General features: G+C 34.7%; 2 protein-coding genes across 3 annotated transcripts; one reads left to right on the top strand and one right to left on the bottom strand.

The window, feature by feature from the left end:
• Positions 1–1,824: 1,824 nt before the first annotated feature.
• On the bottom strand, positions 1,825–5,106 carry LOC132159345 (SLAM family member 9-like). The gene is made up of 4 exons (XM_059568857.1): positions 4,987–5,106; positions 3,974–4,312; positions 2,069–2,356; positions 1,825–1,985 (listed from the first exon to the last, which is right to left on the bottom strand). Exons 1-4 carry the CDS (start codon positions 5,042–5,044, stop codon positions 1,825–1,827), a joined length of 846 nt encoding a protein of 281 aa, XP_059424840.1. The 5' UTR covers positions 5,045–5,106.
• Positions 5,107–12,530: 7,424 nt separating this feature from the next.
• Positions 12,531–17,655, top strand: LOC132160294 (uncharacterized). Of its 2 annotated transcripts, none has more exons than XM_059570054.1 (5): positions 12,531–12,612; positions 15,376–15,702; positions 16,111–16,446; positions 16,713–16,823; positions 16,944–17,655. In XM_059570054.1, the coding sequence occupies exons 1-5, from the start codon at positions 12,552–12,554 to the stop codon at positions 16,991–16,993; spliced, it is 885 nt and encodes a 294-aa protein (XP_059426037.1). In that variant the 5' UTR covers positions 12,531–12,551; the 3' UTR covers positions 16,994–17,655. The 2 variants fall into 2 exon arrangements, with proteins under 2 accessions (XP_059426037.1, XP_059426038.1); XM_059570055.1 differs by lacking the exon at positions 12,531–12,612 and adding an exon at positions 13,947–14,091.
• The last annotated feature ends 443 nt before the right edge of the window (positions 17,656–18,098 follow it).

The following is an 18,098-nucleotide window of genomic DNA, read 5'->3' as shown; positions in this document are numbered from 1 at the left end:
CTCTTGCTTGAGCTGGAAATAACTCTCAAAACAAGCAGAGCTTGTCTACAAAGTCACAGCACGAGTTCATAAGATCTTATATTGATAGTAAGATGCATATGCCCTTGAACATCAGTTTTATATTTCACTGACACAAGTTCATGATTGTTAAAAATAACTGTTAAAATCATGGGCAGAAATGGAAAAACGCCCTTCAACCACATGCTATAAACACAGACACACTTTTGACACCTTAGAAACAAACTCATGAACAGACATCAAACACAAACATGCAGCAGCAGACACATTCTCATGCAGATGTTTGTCTACCAAACCACATTTCACAGAAAGAAGCGGTTCACTTCGACTTGTTTTGATGGAACATGTCCTCAATTCATTTTTAGACCTACGAATGAAAATTTTGCCATTTACTCACCCTCATGTCATTCCAAACCCATAGAACTTTCATTAATTTTTGTCCATTTAATGAATAACATTAATACATTTGTTGTTGTTTTTTGTTGTGATTTTTACCAGTTCAAGAGCTCAACCATAGATTCTGAATGAGGGTCTCTCAAGAGTTTCTTAATGCAAGTCGTCACATGAATGTATTTAGGACTGAAGAAAACGACTGAAGTTTGATCATCATCTCATGATGACAGGTATATACTCCACATGTTCCTCCTCTTCGAGTTTCTATAAAAACATGAAACATACAGTAGTGCTAAAATGTAAAGTCTCTTATGGTACCACTATGAACTCTTTTGGGGTAAATAAGGTATCATTTTGACATTTCTGCCCCAGTGACAAGCTATTGCAACCAAAAAAAGATAAAATTTTTATTCTGAGAGTGTCTCATAAACTGCACAGGTCTGTAGCTATGCAAAATATAAATATGATGTAAGCTGAAAAACTCTGGACAGACAACTTATTAAACTACAAATCTGGTTTAATACCCTATATTAGTAAGTAATACCAAACTGGATACAAAAAAATTAAATAAAAAAAATATCAGATTTGATGCATGATTTTGCTGTAACAACATACAGTCATAACAGATGTTTTTTTTCCTGTGAAAATAAACACTGTTGACTGCTCAATACAAACACAGTGTGCATTTAATTTGCTTAAACTAGTAGAATGGTTACATCAATAATTATACTGTTGACCCTACCTCTACTCCTTAAACCAGACCACCAAACCTTTTCCTAACCTCACTCGTATCTCTCCTTAATAGCAGAAAAGGTGTTTTGCAATTCAACATGAACAAAATATTTACCTCAATAGGTAACAATTCATTATTTTATTATTAAGTACATACTGTAGTATTTAAAGACACCTAATATAAAGTGGGACAGTGGAAGTGTTTGACAGATCACTATACAGACGCAAAAAAACACATCAATATCTGATTCACTGCTACAAAAATTACAGATTAAGTGCAGAGCTTAAAGTTTCTTACCAATTTGCGTGTTTTTCTTCTGTAGAACATTGTCTCAACATAAATTATTTCTTTATCACAAGTCTGATCTGTTAAAAGAACAATGACAGTAGATTAAAACACAAATAGATATTTCTGTATATCGATATTTTATTATTAAATTAGGAAATTATTAATGGAATTTATTAATTTGGCATTAGAACAGTTCACACAAACAAACAACAACAAAATCTTAGCAGAGTATGCAATAATTAGAACACTCATGACTTTTTTTATTTTTATTGAAGTTAAATTCATAGAAATGTTCATTTGAACACCAGCAAAGAGCTAAATCTTTAAAACATAGAATATTTCTAGAGCTATCCTTTGATTAAAATGCTTATAGTGTTTTTATAATACTTGTTTCAAATCAGTAGAAAACACTTGCCTTCTTGATCGGTTCTTCTACATTTCCTGTAGATGCAAAATATGCCAATTACAGCCACAATCAACAGAGATCCAGCAGGAGCAGAAATCAACACTATTAGAGGAGCGTCTTCTTGTAAAGGAGAATGTGAGTCCAGTGCTGTAGGAATAAATTTAGATGTGAATGTGCCAGTCTGATTTACAACAAAATACAGAGATTGTATCATCAAAGTGCTGCTGTACCTGAACATGGTTGACAGAGTTTGCTGATGTCCAGATGTGTGGTCTGGTTTCTGATGGGATTGTTGATCACACAGCTGTAGCTGTTTTTCTCCTGATATTCCACCTCCAGAGGTAGAGAGAGACTGATGCTGAGATCAGACACACTGATGCTGGACAATAAACTGTTTCCTTTGTACCAGGAGAGAGTCACATGACTCACATTCACCACTGAACACAACAATGAACAATTCTGCTGTGATGATGAACATTGTGAAGAGTTACTGCTTATGACAGGAGCATGTAGACGAGCTTAAAATAGAGAATAAAAATAAATCTGAATAAATCATATCTTTCTGGTCACACTCAGTTCAAACAAATTAAAAACTTCAGATCTGAGCTATCGGATGTTACTGATGGTGTTCCCCAAGGCTCAGTCTTGGGGCATCTTTCTATTCATAATCTATTTACACTTAATCATTTAGCAGATGCTTTTTATTCAAAGCGACTTACAAATGAGAACAATAGAAGCAATCACACCAACGAGAGAACAACAACCGTATACAAGTACCATGACAAGTCTCAGTTAGTCTAGCACAGTACACGTAGCTAGGTTTTTTTTCCCCCTCAAGTATAGAATAGAAAAGAAAAGGTAAGTGCTAGTATTAGTTTGTCAAGTGCTGGTGAAAAAGGTGAGTCTTTAGATGTTTCTTGAAAATGAGTAAAGACTCATCTGTACGAATTGAGATTGGGAGGTCATTCCACCAGCTGGACACAGTCCAGGAAAAGGTCAGTGAGAGTGAACCTCTTTGGTATGGCACCACAAGGTGCCATTCACTTGCTGAACATAAGCTTCTAGAGGGCACATAAGATTGAACTAGTGAGTCTTGCTATATTGGTTTAAATATATCAGTATTTACTGCCAATTGGTCAAATATTTAGGAAGTATGGAATTTATTTCCAGTGCTATGCTGATGACGCCAAGCTCTATATGTCTTCCTAATACGGTATTTCCTCCTTCTTCTCCGTTAAGCTGTTTAGCTGAAATACAAAATTGGTCTTCATCTAATTTCCTTCAACTTAATAGTGATAAAATGGAAATTCTTCTTGTAGGTACAAAGTCTAATCTGGTCGTTTTTCTGTAACTCTTGACAAGTCAACAGTTTTTCCATCCTCTCAGGTAAATAATTGGTCTCAACCTTGATAGCAATTTAGCTTTCAAAAATCTAGGAATAATAATATTATTCATTTGGCCAACTTTCATTTGCAAAGAATAAATCATATTCATCTATTTTTGTCAACCAATAGCACTGCTATTCTTGAACATGCGTTAGTTCATCACGTAATGATTACTGCAACTCTATTCTATATCGTCTTCCTTCTAAAGCCTTACATAAACTGCAGCTGGCCATTAATAAATGTATAAGGCCATTAATAATTTAGCTCCATTATATCTATATGATCTTCTTAAAATGTACATTCCTGTACATACTCTTGGATCCTCTTCCATCTTTTTAGTTCAACCACGTCTTCGTCTGAGAAGTATGGGATCCAGGGTTTTTGTTATGCTGCCCCTCACTTGTTGAATGCAGGACATCCGTAACAGTGACAGTCTTCATACTTTTAAAGCACGACTTAATACTCATTTAAGCAGGCTTATCTATAATTGTATGTGTTGATTAATTTTAGTAGATTTAGTTTTTTTTTTTTTTTTTTTTTTAATTGTATGTCTGGTCTGCTGTTGCTGTTGACTGATGCAATGGGGAGATTTGTAAAGCGCCTATAAATAAAATGCAATCTAATCAATCTTATTTTTTTCCAATGTTTTGAGTGAATGTGTTTTTTATCTTAATATATAAAATGATTTAATATGTAAATCGTTTATAAAACAGGAATCTGTGAATGTTTGGATCGATGATCTCTACTCACCATAGACCGAAACACTGAATGTTTTCGATAGCAGTTTTGCTCCACTAATCTGTAGTTTATAAAGTCCAGCATGTTCAGTTGTGATGTTTGTGATGGTCAGAGATGCAGTCCGTTTGTCCAGTTTCAGTCTTTCTTTGAGTGTCTCATTAGGACCATCATCATATGTGGAGAAGATTTGCTTCTTTTTATTTATTTGAGCTATCATAGAGTTGTTGGCTCCAAAATTCCACAGTACGTCATTGTCTTCATGTATTTCAGTCACATCAGTGTTTAGAGTGACACAATCTCCCTCAATCAAATACACTGATTGTATTCCATTTGTTTCAGCCCCAAACACACCTGAAGAAATGAACAAGAGTGAATTAAAGTCCTGGATGGTTTCTACACCCTGAAATCAGTTCTAGAATGAATTGTTTAAATATAAACTGAATAACATCCATAACAGCAGCAAATTGAAACATGAGACATAAGCATGAATCAATATATTTTTCTTTATGTATTTACTAACTTGTCTAGAGTAAAATCAATGTGTGAAGTTATATAATTAATCTAAAAATAACAATAAAAACAATAACAATAATTTGAAAACATTCTAATATATGTATATATACTTTTTTTAATAAACGAGATACTGAGATCAGTAGATGAAACAGATTAATTGAATCTCACTTAGGTTCTTAAATTTTTTGTGCAAATAAGTTCCATGACATTTTCCAAGGGAATTTATAAAAATATTTTTGAGAAATTAGGTGGTAGGAATAAGCATTTTTTATTTTTCGTATATGTAGATATTTACAGTAACAAAAGACGCCTGGACTTTGAAAGTGTTTCACTGGTTGGTTTTGGCTTTTTGGAGGAAGAGAAATGTACAGTCACAATAGAAGGCTTGGAAATTTCAAATTAAAATTACAATGAAAAGAGAACTGTATCAATGATATTGATTATACTTGTATATATGGCAGAAAGCTAAAATAAATTTGAAATTAAACTGTTAAAATGCTTTTAAAACTTACCCATCAGACTCATCCAGCACAAACAGAACAAGCAGAACAAAACAAGTGTGTGAAGCATGTTGTTTAATTGTTCAGTGTAAAGTCTGATCTAATGTCCGCTGCTGTCTGCTGAAAACACTCTGGAATCCTCCCCCAACAGACGCTCAGTTCAACATAATGTTCTCTGAATGTGTCCTAAATATCTATCTATCTATCTATCTATCTATCTATCTATCTATCTATCTATCTATCTATCTATCTATCTATCTATCTATCTATCTATCTATCTATCTATCTATCTATCTATCTATCTATCTATCTATCTATCTATCTATCTATCTATCTATCTATCTATCTATCTATCTACCTACCTACCTACCTAATCTTCATAATGGCAGTCTGGCTGTGGTAAATATATAAAAGTACAAGGATATTACTCCAGTCATAAGAAGAATATGAATCTAGCTAACTCTAGGTTTTACAAATGGCTGTATTTGCTCAGTTTAGTCAATTGTTGTGCACGGAAATGCAAAGTTCAAAAAGTGCCTGCTTCTAACAATACAGGTCTAACATGAGTGCTGCTTCTGAGTCAAACCGAGAGCAGCTGTGGTCGGTTTTCTTTAGAAATGTGGTTTGATCTGCTGGGTGGACAAGCATCTTGTGCAAAATAGAACAGAGCACAAAGTTTGTAGGTGAGGAGCTTCTTCCTGCTTTTATGCAACACTCAAACACTTTTACCTACAGAAACACTGAATCATGACAAGAAAGTGTAATAGAAACACATAATTCTAATGCATATTTAAGACTTTTTCACATTTGTATAATAAAATGGTTTAATACTGTGTATGGAAAGCAGTTGGAAAAAAAAATGTTAGGGGGCCATTAGAAGTCTCCACCCACTTAAAAAAAAAACCCTCAACGGCATCCTACATTAAATTCTGCTTAATAATCAGAATGAGAATGAGCTTTATTGCTAGGTATGTTTACACATACAAGTAATTTGTTTATAAAATACAAAAAATAATAAGTATTTTAAGTATAGGTAAGGAATGACAATATACAAATTGACAATTGTATGGCAGGTATATTACAAAAAGCAGTTATGTATGTACAGGTATATTATGTGCAAAATTGTGTCAAGTCTCTGTGTTAGATTAATTCAAATCTGTGTGTTAGATAAATAAGTGTATGTGTATATAAATAGAGTAGTGTGTTCCACAGTTATTATTAAGTGTTCATTAGATGGATTGCCTGAGGGAAGAAACTGTTCCTGTGTCTGGTCGTTCTGGTGCTCAGTTCTCTGTAGCGTTGACCAGATGGCAACAGTTCAAAGAGGGAGTGTGCTGGATGTGAGGGGTCCAGAGTGATTTTGCCAGCCCTTTTGCTCACTCTTGATAAGTACAGTTCTTGAAGAGAAGAGAGGGTTGAACCGATGATTCGCTCAGCAGTCCGGACTACCCTCTGTAGTCTTCTGAGGTCAGATTTAGAAGCTGAGCTGAACCAGACAGTTACTGAAGTGCAGAGGATGGATTCGATGATGGTGGAGTAGAATCATCATCATATATATACACATACGCGCGCGCACGCACACACACACACACACACACACACACACACACACACACACACACACACACACACACACACACACACACATATATACACAGCAAAATCTCCAGTGTTAACTAATGGTGACACACAAATTGTGATTTTCTCGGTTGGTGATTCTGCTTGTTAACATCAGGTGTCTTCAATAATGCTCAATCATAACTCAATTAACTTCTTAATTATCTCATTAACTTCAACTCTGCTTCAGTGTTACTTTTAACACTGCTTCAGAGTTTATATGAGTCCACAGACTCCACACTCAGAGTGTTAAATTAACACTGGAGATTTTGCTGTGTATATATATATATATATCTTTAATTAAAGCAAAAAAATAAATAAAAAAATAAATACAAATGATATATATAAGAGACATCAGCATTTTTTATATGATTATTTATTTTAACCAAAGTGCTACTTTTGTATTTATCTGCGAAACTGATTGTATTTGAACTTTAACCAGAGTGCGAGCTTTTCTGTTTGATTTCTTATTGATTGTTGGAAATATAACTCTGAAATAGTGCTGTCAAATTAATATGTTAATGCATCCAATTATTATTATTTAAAGAGATGTCCACAGTGTATTCACTGTTGTAATTATGTCATCAGTTAACTCATGAAGTTACCAAAAAGGAAGCTGCTTTAACTGCCAGAGTGTATGCATGCAAGTTTTTCTTAATTTACTCCAAAACTTTGAAATTCTACCAAAATTATGAGCAGAATCGCTAGCGTTTTAAAAACTTCCCTTGAAACTTATTTTTTAGAGAAGCTTTTACCTAGTTATTTTGTAATTGTCTTATTTTTCTGTTTATTAACTTTTGATAGTTTGTTTGCAGTGTTGGGAAGGTTACTTTGGAAATGTAATAGGTTACAGATTACAAGTTACCTTGTTTAAAATGTAATAGTAGTGTAACTTTTTCAATTACTTTATTAAAGTAATGTAACTAATTACTTTTGAGTACTTTTTGATTACTTTTATAAATTTGTGAAAATTAAAGAATAATAAATAAAAGCATATACATCAACTTAAATACAGTTATCTAATAAGCATGTGACGTATTCTGTGTAATAAACTCCTGAAACATTGGTGTTTTTTTTAAACTGCTGTCTCTTTGTATATGATTATAGTTTTCTCAAAATAAGTAAAATGCACATGAAGTGACACAGAGCAGTTTTAGGAATTATGAGGAATATTGAGATGGCAGAGGTTGAAAACACTGCGAGCTTCAGTAGGCCTATGTGTAGTAAATGAAACCATGTCTTTGCCATTAATTTACAGGAGGGGCGGACTGGGAAAAAAATTCAGACTGGAAAATTCAAACTCATACAAACAAATTCATGGATAAAACTATTTTTTGTATGGACCTGACATAAAAAAGGTTTAAATCTTTAGTTTGGGGACATGCAAATTAATTAAAAGTTCTCTCCTGAACTGCACCTTCACTTCCATTTTTCTCTTCAGTCTCTTTATTTTGCCGTTTTCCATCTCTCTCATGACTTTAATACTCAAGATTGAACAAAACTATACTTTACAATACAATACTCTACAATACTACAATATCTTTATAGAAAAATCCTAATACTGTACACGAGTCATGTTTTTCCCTTACAAAAGTTAAACATGCTTTTATTAGCCTATATAAAAGTAAAAAAAACTTTTTTTTTTTGCAAATGGATTTGTATTTATTTTTAAATAAATACATTTGTAAAATAATTTTACATTTTTGGTTACCACAGTTAAACAATAGTAACCATTTTCTCTGGATTTATAGTTAAATATTAAAATGTTAATTTTCGTAAGGGTTGTGTTGTTGTCTGTCGTAGCTCCCCCTAAACCTATAAAAAAAATCTGAATTTTTTTCAGCTAAATTACTACTGTAACATTCAGGGGCGTAGCACCAAATTTTGGGCCCTGGGTACAAACCATCTTGCTGGGCCCCCAATACCATAGTGATACCAATGGGTAAGGTATTGCATTTTTATCATAAAAACACTTAAAATGTAAACAAAATAGGCCACACTCTGATTAATATATTTTTGTTTTATTGTCGAAAGTACTACTTACTGAGATGACAAAAGGTCTAGCAGGTCCAAACCTGGACTAAATCAAATATACTGTAAAGCAGTTCTGAAAATGACCATACCAAATGAGAAAAACTTTGGTCTGAAACACAAACTAAATAATGTCAGTTTTTACTAAATGCCCATTGACGGGTCTTTGCATGCGCAAATTTGCTGATCAGGTCTTTAAAGTCCAGTTTTTTGCTAGCATTTGAACAATAGTTTTCCTGTGCTTATCAGTAAGAGTTGTTGGCCATAATCCTGGGTCCTCTGACAATCCCTCTCCAGTATCCCTAAGTCTCTCATTCTCTTCTCTTTCCTCTTCAGCTCTGTCCTCCTGCTCCTGACTACCTTCATCACATTCTTCACTTTCCCTCTGATCACTTATATGAATATCAACCTCATCTTCTATTTCTGCCTCTGCTACAAGAGGAAATAAGCAAAATTAGTACATTGTTATTGTACACATTTAAACTTTAAACTGTAAACTTTAAACTGTAATTAGTAATTACACTTTAAAGTTTAAATGTGTACAATAACAATGTACTAATTTTGCTTATTTCCTCTTAACACTTAATTACTAATTACTAAGTGTTAAAAAGCTCACCTTGTCTCACTGTCACACTCACATCCACCTCACTGTCACTGCTTTCACCTAGCCATGATGAGGGGCCTGCTGCTGCAGGGTCTGACTCTGAAACTGAAATATATGGCTTCAAATGGTTGCTAAAATATCCTTTATTGTCACAATACCTTTTTTTTAAAGTGTAGGCTAAGTACAAGATAATTGATGATTATTTGTCTGTTTAAAATAAATGCAGACTAGACTATAGAATCACAGGGTAAACTAACCGCCAAACTAGACATTCAGTCTTTGAATTATGTTTTAAAATAAGTCATTTTTCAATCATTAAGATGTGCATTATTATACTGAGAACAATCCTGTACTTAATGTAAGAGCGTGTGCGAGCTAATTTGCATAACAATGCGGTAAAATAGGCGCTAACGATCTGTGTTTTCGCGGGTGTTAGATTTTGACAATGGAGGGAAATATACAGTGTTTTCATGTAAACTTCTGACTCTGAGAGTGGGGAGAACTGCAGCAGAAGAGGAGACAAGCGTTTAGGCAGCTGCCTGGAGTGGCAGTGTGTTGAGCTCCGTCTGCTTCTCACTCCCTGTTATTTACGTAAGGGATAATGTATAACGTTAGATTACATTATCCTCCGCTTCGTGTCGGGGTCCTGTTCAGCCTGTCGGGGTTGTTATTCGCTAAAACGACCGCCTCTCTATACATTATCCCGCTTATTACATGGCTACCCACAAAATAAATAAATAATTTGCCACGAATTATTGATTTAAAAATGAGTTTATTGATTTAAAAACGATTGTATTGCTTCCGCCAAAGAAAATAGTCCGTTCCGCGTCCATAGCAACGCGCTGTTTTTCATGGCAACGGTCTGTTATACTTCGCAGCGGTCTGTTATCAAGAAATAACAGACCGCATTCTACATTGGAATTCAGCCAAGCCATGTAATAATCAGAAACATTGTTTGCTCGCTATGAAGGGTGTGATACTATAAAGTATTGGTATATTATTCATAAATGCAAACATAAATGTATGCTATTCTACCGGGAGTAGATATTTATGTTAAAACAATGTCAATGCTTGATGATGCATTTGGAGCTCACCTCTCTTTTCAAAAAAATTTGTGAGCAACTGCTTGCCCTCATTTGCCCTTCTCTCTTTATTCTGCTTCTCTTTTCGTTTTTGAGCCCCTGATTTTCCTTTCTTAAGGAGAGACATGACTCTTCACGGCTCACTCCAGCTCCTGTCTCATCAACTGATTCAATCACCGCGGGTCCGCAGCAGAAGCACCTGACCTGCGGGTCGTACCATTTGCATTGATTCGAGAGGGGTGTGGGGCCCTGCACAGCATGAAAATGACTTTTTTATACCAAACCAGCGCCTAACTACAAGTTTAGTTTTGCACAGGAACTTTTTTAGTTGTACATAAATGCTATACAAATGTTAGTGCATGTATATGTATGTATAGAAAACTGACTTCTAAGGGCCCCCCCTGCCTCGGGCCCTGGGTACTCGGTACCCTTTACCCCCCCAGTCCGACGCCCCTGGTAACATTACAACAGATAATAATGATGTCCTTTATATAGTATTTTGAGTGATGACTGATGAGCAACATGCTGCTGCTTGATTAAAATAACAAAGACAAAAAAGCATCTTTACAGATGAAACTGACCTGAAACCCTGAACAGTAGTTCTGCTTCTCTGCTCCAGCTGTGCGCTTCCATAGTCTCTCTCTCTTTCTCTCTCTCTCTTTCTCTCTCTCTCTTTCTCTCTCTCTCTCTCTCTCTCTGTCTCCTCTCTCTCTCTCTCTCTCTCTGTCTCCTCTCTCTCTCTCTCTCTCTCTCTCTCTGTCTCCTCTCTCTCTCTCTCTCTCTGTCTCCTCTCTCTCTCTCTCTCTGTCTCCTCTCTCTCTCCCTCTCTCTCTCTCTCTCTCTCTCTCTCTCTCTCTCTCTCCCTCTCTCTCTCTCTCTCTCTCTCTCTCTCTCTCTCTCTCTCTCTCTCTCTCTCTCTCTCTCTCTCTCTCTCTCGCATTGATTACTCTGAGTCTGATCCAAACCGTTTGGCGGAGGCGCGGAGAGCACGCGTGTCATGACTAACACTTCATGACTTATTAGAGATTTAATTATCAAATGGCGGATTCAAAAATGATCGCTTTAGTACATTCGGCAGGCAATTATACAATAATGATATTAAATAGCGGGCCAAATCGGCTGCCATGCCACCGGGAATTGTCCCGGTTCTCCCGGTGTCCAGTCCGCGCCTGATTTCCACAGACACGCAGAATGTGCAAGTCATATATTGCATTTGTGGGGCTTAATATTCACAGACACTAGTCCATGTCATGTTTTGATTCAAGTGTACTGACCTACTTTTGATTTAGTCATCCAAAATGTGGCATATTCCGTCCGCGTTAGGCATTTCGTTTTTATGACTGGATTCTACGAACCAGACTGTATTTCCGCATCCCGGAAATTATTAGGGCGTATGTCTCAGAATAGTCAGTGCAATTTGGGAAAGAAATCAGTTAAATCTGTATGTGGATGTGTGTAAATATTCAAATGCAATCCCCTTTGTAATCGTTAAAAATTTCATAAGTAACTGTAATTTAATTACTCATTTTTTCTTAGTAACTGTAACTAATTACAGTTACAATAATTTTGTTATTAAATTACGTAACGCCGTTACATGTAACTAGTTACTCCCCAACACTGTTTGTTTGTTTGTTTAGTTTGTTATTTTGTCTTTGTCTGTATTTTACTTTTATTAATGCAATGTTTGTATAATTTGAGGTCTTACTTGATTATATACGTGTGAAAAATCTCTATATATGTGATGGATGCTATTTAAACACATCTGATTCACTCATATTTACTGGAATTTAACAGTAGGAGGCAGACTTTTGCCTCACATTTGAAGATGAGACCCAGATCTTGCCCTGTGTCTATACTGTACCTTTTCAGTTTGTGCATAACTTAGTCTTTTCTAATTCAAATTAATTTATAAAATTTCCTGGACAATGTAAGGTTAGCAAGCAAAAAAATAAATAAATAAAAAATAAAGTGTTGCATTCAGCATCCTGCAGATATATGTTTTGGTTATGCCCATCCATAACTTATTTTTGGCTATCTATCTTTAATTTACATTCCCTAGTAACAAATAAATAGATTGAACCTTTCCCTTTGGTGGCACTTTTTGGACTTTTTCCAAATTTAGAGGTTTTTTAATGTATTGTAAATTTAGTTCATTTAAATTGTAATTATTTATTTATTTATTTATTTGGTTGTTTGTTTTATTTTATTTTTGTTTTGGAATGTGTGCTGGTTTTCTGTTGATAATGGCTGCAGTTATTAGTGCTTGTTTGATGTATTCTCGCAAGAGTCAAAATGTTGGGAAAGGTGAGTATTACAAACAGTTGATGAAAATAGCATAAAAGGAATCTTTGAAAGAAGTAAACATGTGTAATTAAATCAATAGTCATATTGTTTATTCATTTATTATCTTCTGTGAAACTTTATTTGCTTACAGGACAATGGTTCATCTGCTCATCAATCTGATGCTTTATGTCATGTAGTTAAATTGGAGGAAGGTAAATGCTATTCTTGATACTAGTGCTAGTATATTAAGTGTATATATTCTTTGAAGAACATCTGATATTAAAGTGATATATTACTTTTCTGTACTTTTATAGTGGGAACAATGTCTGTACTAAATATTTTGGGAAAATACATACTTGCTAAATTGCTTTATGGTTTATCAATCATAACTTAAAAAGTGGTCACTGTCATAACCATAATATGAATAGTTGTAATATTGATGATTGACAAAGCAAACATCACAGTTCAAAAATGATTTACATCTGCTTACTTTTTTAGAGCAGGAGCAGGTTCAGATCTTCTTCTCTGATTACATTTGTGCATGGATGTGTGAGCAAAGAACATTTCTGTCTGGATCCTTTTTTAATGTACATTCTTTTTTTCTTTTTTTATTGCTCAAAAAAATAAAATAAAATTAGTTGAATATATTTTTTTATAATGCAGTATAATATTGATAGATATCAGTAGCAATGGGTACTACAGTCCAAATTCAAAACATTGGAGAGTTATTTCTCCATCCCCTTGGCTCTGTCTCAGACTCTATGGTTATGCGGGTTGCCAGATTGACGACATGCAACAGGAACAAGCACAATTTACAATGTAAACAGGTGGGCCTTACACTGTACAAGTATCAGCTAAATAGTACGCTTGCAATGTTTACATTGCCAAAGATTTTTAGGTAATAAAATAAAAAATAATAAAAAAAACATAGCGATATGCATAGATTGAGTAATTTTCTTCAAAATGATTTCTAGACCTCATTAATATCCCTGATACAACGATGGTAATGCTGAGTGAGCAATTGTTACATTACAAGCATGGTTTATTCTGTGGGAATATGATCTATTCCTCTGTTGGTAAAATTATGTTATATTTTCATTTCTGAGGGTGTTAATAGCTGCTTTCATTCCATTGATTTATTTATTTATTTTTTTTTACATGGGTTCAGATATGTTTTATACTAAAATGAAATTAAGTAATTAAATTATTAATCAAATCATCTCTCTTGTTGAGGAGAGCTGTAGCTACTTTCAATTAACAGAAAAAAAAAAGTTCTGTAGATGCAGATTGTTTTCCGTGATTAGATCCAGAAAGGAAGATACAGACCGATCCACCCACTGAAGACTGCAGGAACATTTACTTCCACTTTCTGGAAATGGAGTCGACACAGGGACTAAACACGTTTGTTTTAACATAATTTAGATTAACTTAATTCTAGGAGAAAAGTGTTGAAAATGATTTTCTTAATTTTACTCACATTGACTGCATTCTTTATGTCTGGTAAGACCTCGATCTTTTGGTTTCACTCTGAATTTCCTGTAAATCACTGCTTCTCAATCCTGTCATAAAGGAACCTAGCGCTTGCACATTTTGTTTGTCAGCTCATTAGTAGAAACTGTAAACCCTGAATTGTGTGTCAGATAAGGGAGACACACATTAGACAACACATTAAGTTTTTGAGGTTTGAGAAACATTGCAGTAAACGACTAAAAACAGATTTCACTGTGGCACAGTTCCGGTACCGTTATTTTTTAATGGAGTACTAGATCTTTTTTTTTTTAAATGGCTAAAGCGAAAGAATTCGACACTCGTTTATACGGTGACGCCTAGTGATTATTTTCAAGTATTGTTCTGAAACTTTCTTGATATCGATTCAGGTAAGCGAATTAATGAATTATAACAGGCTACTGTATGATTGTCATCCACCAAGTGAGTTAAGGAAGTGGTTGTGCTCGAATGGAATGCTGACATCCCAGGGTCGAATCCAGGGTGACGTATTTATAGAATTATTATTATTATGTTTTTTAATTATTGTTCTGTTCTTGTAAAGTGTTGTAACGTCAGTCTGAATGAGTCTTTGTGAATTAATGTGTTATTATGAATCATGAAAAATGAACATGAATAAAAGACATAAAACAATGTATTGCGTTTTTGTTTTGTCTCGTGACTACGGCGAATCAAAGCATCGGGGATTTTTTCCCGAGCCTTTTTTTTTCTCCATGACCAAAAATAACTCATTTATTCACAAAGACTCATTCTGATGTTACAACACATTACAAGTCCTGAAAAAACAACAACTTTTAGTTGTTTATTGTAATAATATGCATATGTATTCGTCACCCTGGATTCGAAAGTGAGATGCAGTCGAGGTGTGGGGAAGTTTTATATTGTACCAATAATTTGAATTATGCGGAACCCATTAATGACTGTCTCTGTTTTTTAACCTGATTTCAGATCAATTTTTATCTCTTATCAATTTTATTTGTAGACACATTTGCATAGCCTAGTAACTAAAAGTAAAAGATGTAGTTAATAGTTTATTCTTATTAGTCTGATTAACCAATCTCTCCATAAAACAAACTAAACAAGTGAACGATTGAATGTATGAGTTAGTGATGTCCTTCTGCTGTTTGTCATCATGTTACATTATAAATCCAGACATCGTTTTCATGAACTGTAGAACAACAACAACAAAACATTTTCACAGCACTTTCATTTTGTGCGTTATTGTCCCATTATTCCAGGCATCTGTAATAGTTAATTAACTGTTAATTTCTTCTCCAGGTGTTTTTGGTGTGGATACAGACAAAGTGACCATGATGAAGGGAGATTCAGTCACTCTACAGACTGGTGTTAAAATAATAAAACTAGAAGATATTAAATGGTATTTTAATAACACTCGCATTGCTCAAATCAATGGAGATCTGAGTTATATCTGTACAGATGTTGGGTGTAATAATGGTACTGAGAGATTCAGAGACAGACTGAAGCTGGATCATCAGACTGGATCTCTGACCATCATGAACACCAGAACCACAGACTCTGGAGAATATGAGCTAAAGATCATCAGCAGCAGCATCAGTGAAAAGACCTTCAGTGTTACTGTTCTTGGTAAGTCACCTTTGAAAAATTATTTAATGATTCAAGCAGAAGCAGATTGAATGTTTTATGTCACATTGACATATTTTTGATTTGTTTCTTACTAAACAGAACAGTTTAATTTGACAACTACATTATTTTCATTGATGAGCTGATAGTTTTATAAGAAGCTGCTGTTGTGTTCTGGTGGACTTAACAGTTTCCAGTCATCTCTGATCACCTTTTATTATCAGCTGTTTAAATAAGGATGTTATGTAATATAAGTATGTAAAATGTGTTTATAAGCACAACACATGCACAATTGTTGCGTTTCACTCTGAATGTCAAGACTGAGAATGTGCAATCACTTTGATGTCCACAGTGACGTATTAGTAGTTCTCCATAAAAGGTCCCTCAAGCATCTGTGGGTTTGTGTTTCAGATGTTTCTGATACTGAACGAGATGAAACGAAGAGAAAGTCAGTGAAGGAGGGAGATTCTGTTACGCTGGATACTGATGTAATAAAAACCCCAAATGATTTGATGACTTGGTATTTTAATAACTCTCTCATCGCTGAAATCACTGGAGATCACAGTAAGATCTGTACAGATGATGAGTGTAAAAAGAGATTCAGAGACAGACTGAAGCTGGATCATCAGACTGGATCTCTGACCATCATGAACACAAGAACCACAGACTCTGGAGAATATCAACTACAGATCAGCAGCAGCAGCATCAGCATCATTAGATGGAAAACATTTATTGTTTCTGTCTTTGGTAAATAAAATTTAGTCCTTCAGGGTTTTAAAATACAATTAGAAATGTTTAGAACATGTTTGCATTGTTGCCTGTGTGAAAAAAGAGAGCTTTGACTTTGTATTAAAATATGATTAAGAGCATCTCTATAACCAGCATGTATACATGTGTAAAATAATTTAAACTGATGGTCAAAGTAAAAAGATTATACATCTTTTACTGTACACAGGTACTTCACACAGTTATCTCTCTCTAGTAATAATGACTGTCTGTCTTTATCATTACAGATGTTGCTCTGTCTTCAGCTGCTGTAGCAGGAATATGTGTTTGTGTTCTGCTGCTTGTTGCTGCAGCTGCTGGTGTGATGTACTACTGCAGGCTTCAAACTATAATAAGGGGTTTGTATCACATACAGATAACAAGCTAGAAAAAACTTGAAAACATTTTTTTTTAATATAAGATGTATTTCTAATGAACCAAGATATTGTGTTTAACTGAGTTTGTTATTGTTCAAACAGACAGCAGGAGGCAGTGCAGTGTTCAGGTGAGATACTGTCAGCATATTTGAATATTTGAAATAGAACCATCACAATTCTTTATAAATAGTTTGTGGTGTTCTAAATTTTATGCGTCAGACACTGTCAATCAAATATTGTATTTGTACAGAAGATCACACTGTGATGCAGTTTATCAGACTGAAGATTCATTGTATTTGAAAGTGAAAGTGAAAGTGATAGTGATAGTGATGTGTGTCCCATACTCAAAATTTGTGCTCTACATTTGTCCCATCCAAGTGTACACACACAGTAGTGAGTAGTGAACACACACAAACACACATTGTGAACACACACCGGAGCAGTGGGCAGCCATGTTTGCTGTGGTTGGGGGTTTAGTTCTTGCTCAAGGGCGCCTACCGAGACTCAAACCCATAACCTTTGGGTTACAAGTCTAACATTGTGTTCATTATTTAGGAAAAGAAACCCTGTGTGCAACTAGCAAACATCTGGAAAAAACACCATGTGTTTGTATAACCGAATCATCATCATTTACAAGTGAATCTGTGTTTTATTACAGGGAACTCATTTAAAAGACTCATTCCCCAAATCTGTCTGACAAGCTGGACACTTCCAATAAGATGTCAACTGATTGGAATAAGACTGAGGCTGCTAATCAGACACCAATGTAACATCATTCAATATTTTGATCTTAACTGAAAGGGACAATGAAAAACAGTAAGACATATGGAGAAGAGAATCAGCAGAAACTTTAGAGAAAACCAAGATTTCAGTATATGCTATCAATGCCAGTCAAATTCCGTCTCAGCAAAAACTGAAATATTATAATTCTGTTTTAGTAATTTACATATAAAACAGCAATTGAACAGCATATCAGTCATAAAATGAGGAACAAAGCAACTTTTGGCCAGTTCTGTTTCTTGTGATTTCTTGCCTATTAATGCACTTCTGGTTTGACAAATCGATGACTCTGCTTTTCTTCATATAAACACCATACTTCAATCAAACTGATGCAATTAAGCTGTTAAACATATGTAACCAATCACAGGCATATATGTGGCGTATGCTGATTTTAAACACAACAAACCGGCATGTAAACACTAACACTTCACTCTGGCCACAGTGTGCATGTGTTACTGACCTACACATGGATGCAGA

Source organism: Carassius carassius, chromosome 16 (assembly GCF_963082965.1).
Source record: "Carassius carassius chromosome 16, fCarCar2.1, whole genome shotgun sequence".
NCBI classification, from domain to species: domain Eukaryota; kingdom Metazoa; phylum Chordata; class Actinopteri; order Cypriniformes; family Cyprinidae; genus Carassius; species Carassius carassius.
The sequence above is the reverse complement of the archived record's forward strand: the minus strand, read 5'-3'. Positions and strand labels throughout refer to the sequence as shown.

What these genes read in the sequence shown, in the direction of transcription:
- LOC132159345 (XM_059568857.1), bottom strand. Translation starts at nt 5,044, where the DNA reads ATGCTTCACACACTTGTTTTGTTCTGCTTGTTCTGTTTGTGCTGGATG. An exon ending in GTGCTGGATGAGTCTGATGG is followed by an intron (nt 4,313 to 4,986) that starts GTAAGTTTTAAA and finishes TCATTTCTTCAG; the next exon opens with GTGTGTTTGGGGCTGAAACA. An exon ending in ATTCAGTGTTTCGGTCTATG is followed by an intron (nt 2,357 to 3,973) that starts GTGAGTAGAGAT and finishes CTCTATTTTAAG; the next exon opens with CTCGTCTACATGCTCCTGTC.
- LOC132160294 (XM_059570054.1), top strand. Translation starts at nt 12,552, where the DNA reads ATGGCTGCAGTTATTAGTGCTTGTTTGATGTATTCTCGCAAGAGTCAA. An exon ending in GAGTCAAAATGTTGGGAAAG is followed by an intron (nt 12,613 to 15,375) that starts GTGAGTATTACA and finishes TTTCTTCTCCAG; the next exon opens with GTGTTTTTGGTGTGGATACA. An exon ending in CTTCAGTGTTACTGTTCTTG is followed by an intron (nt 15,703 to 16,110) that starts GTAAGTCACCTT and finishes TTTGTGTTTCAG; the next exon opens with ATGTTTCTGATACTGAACGA.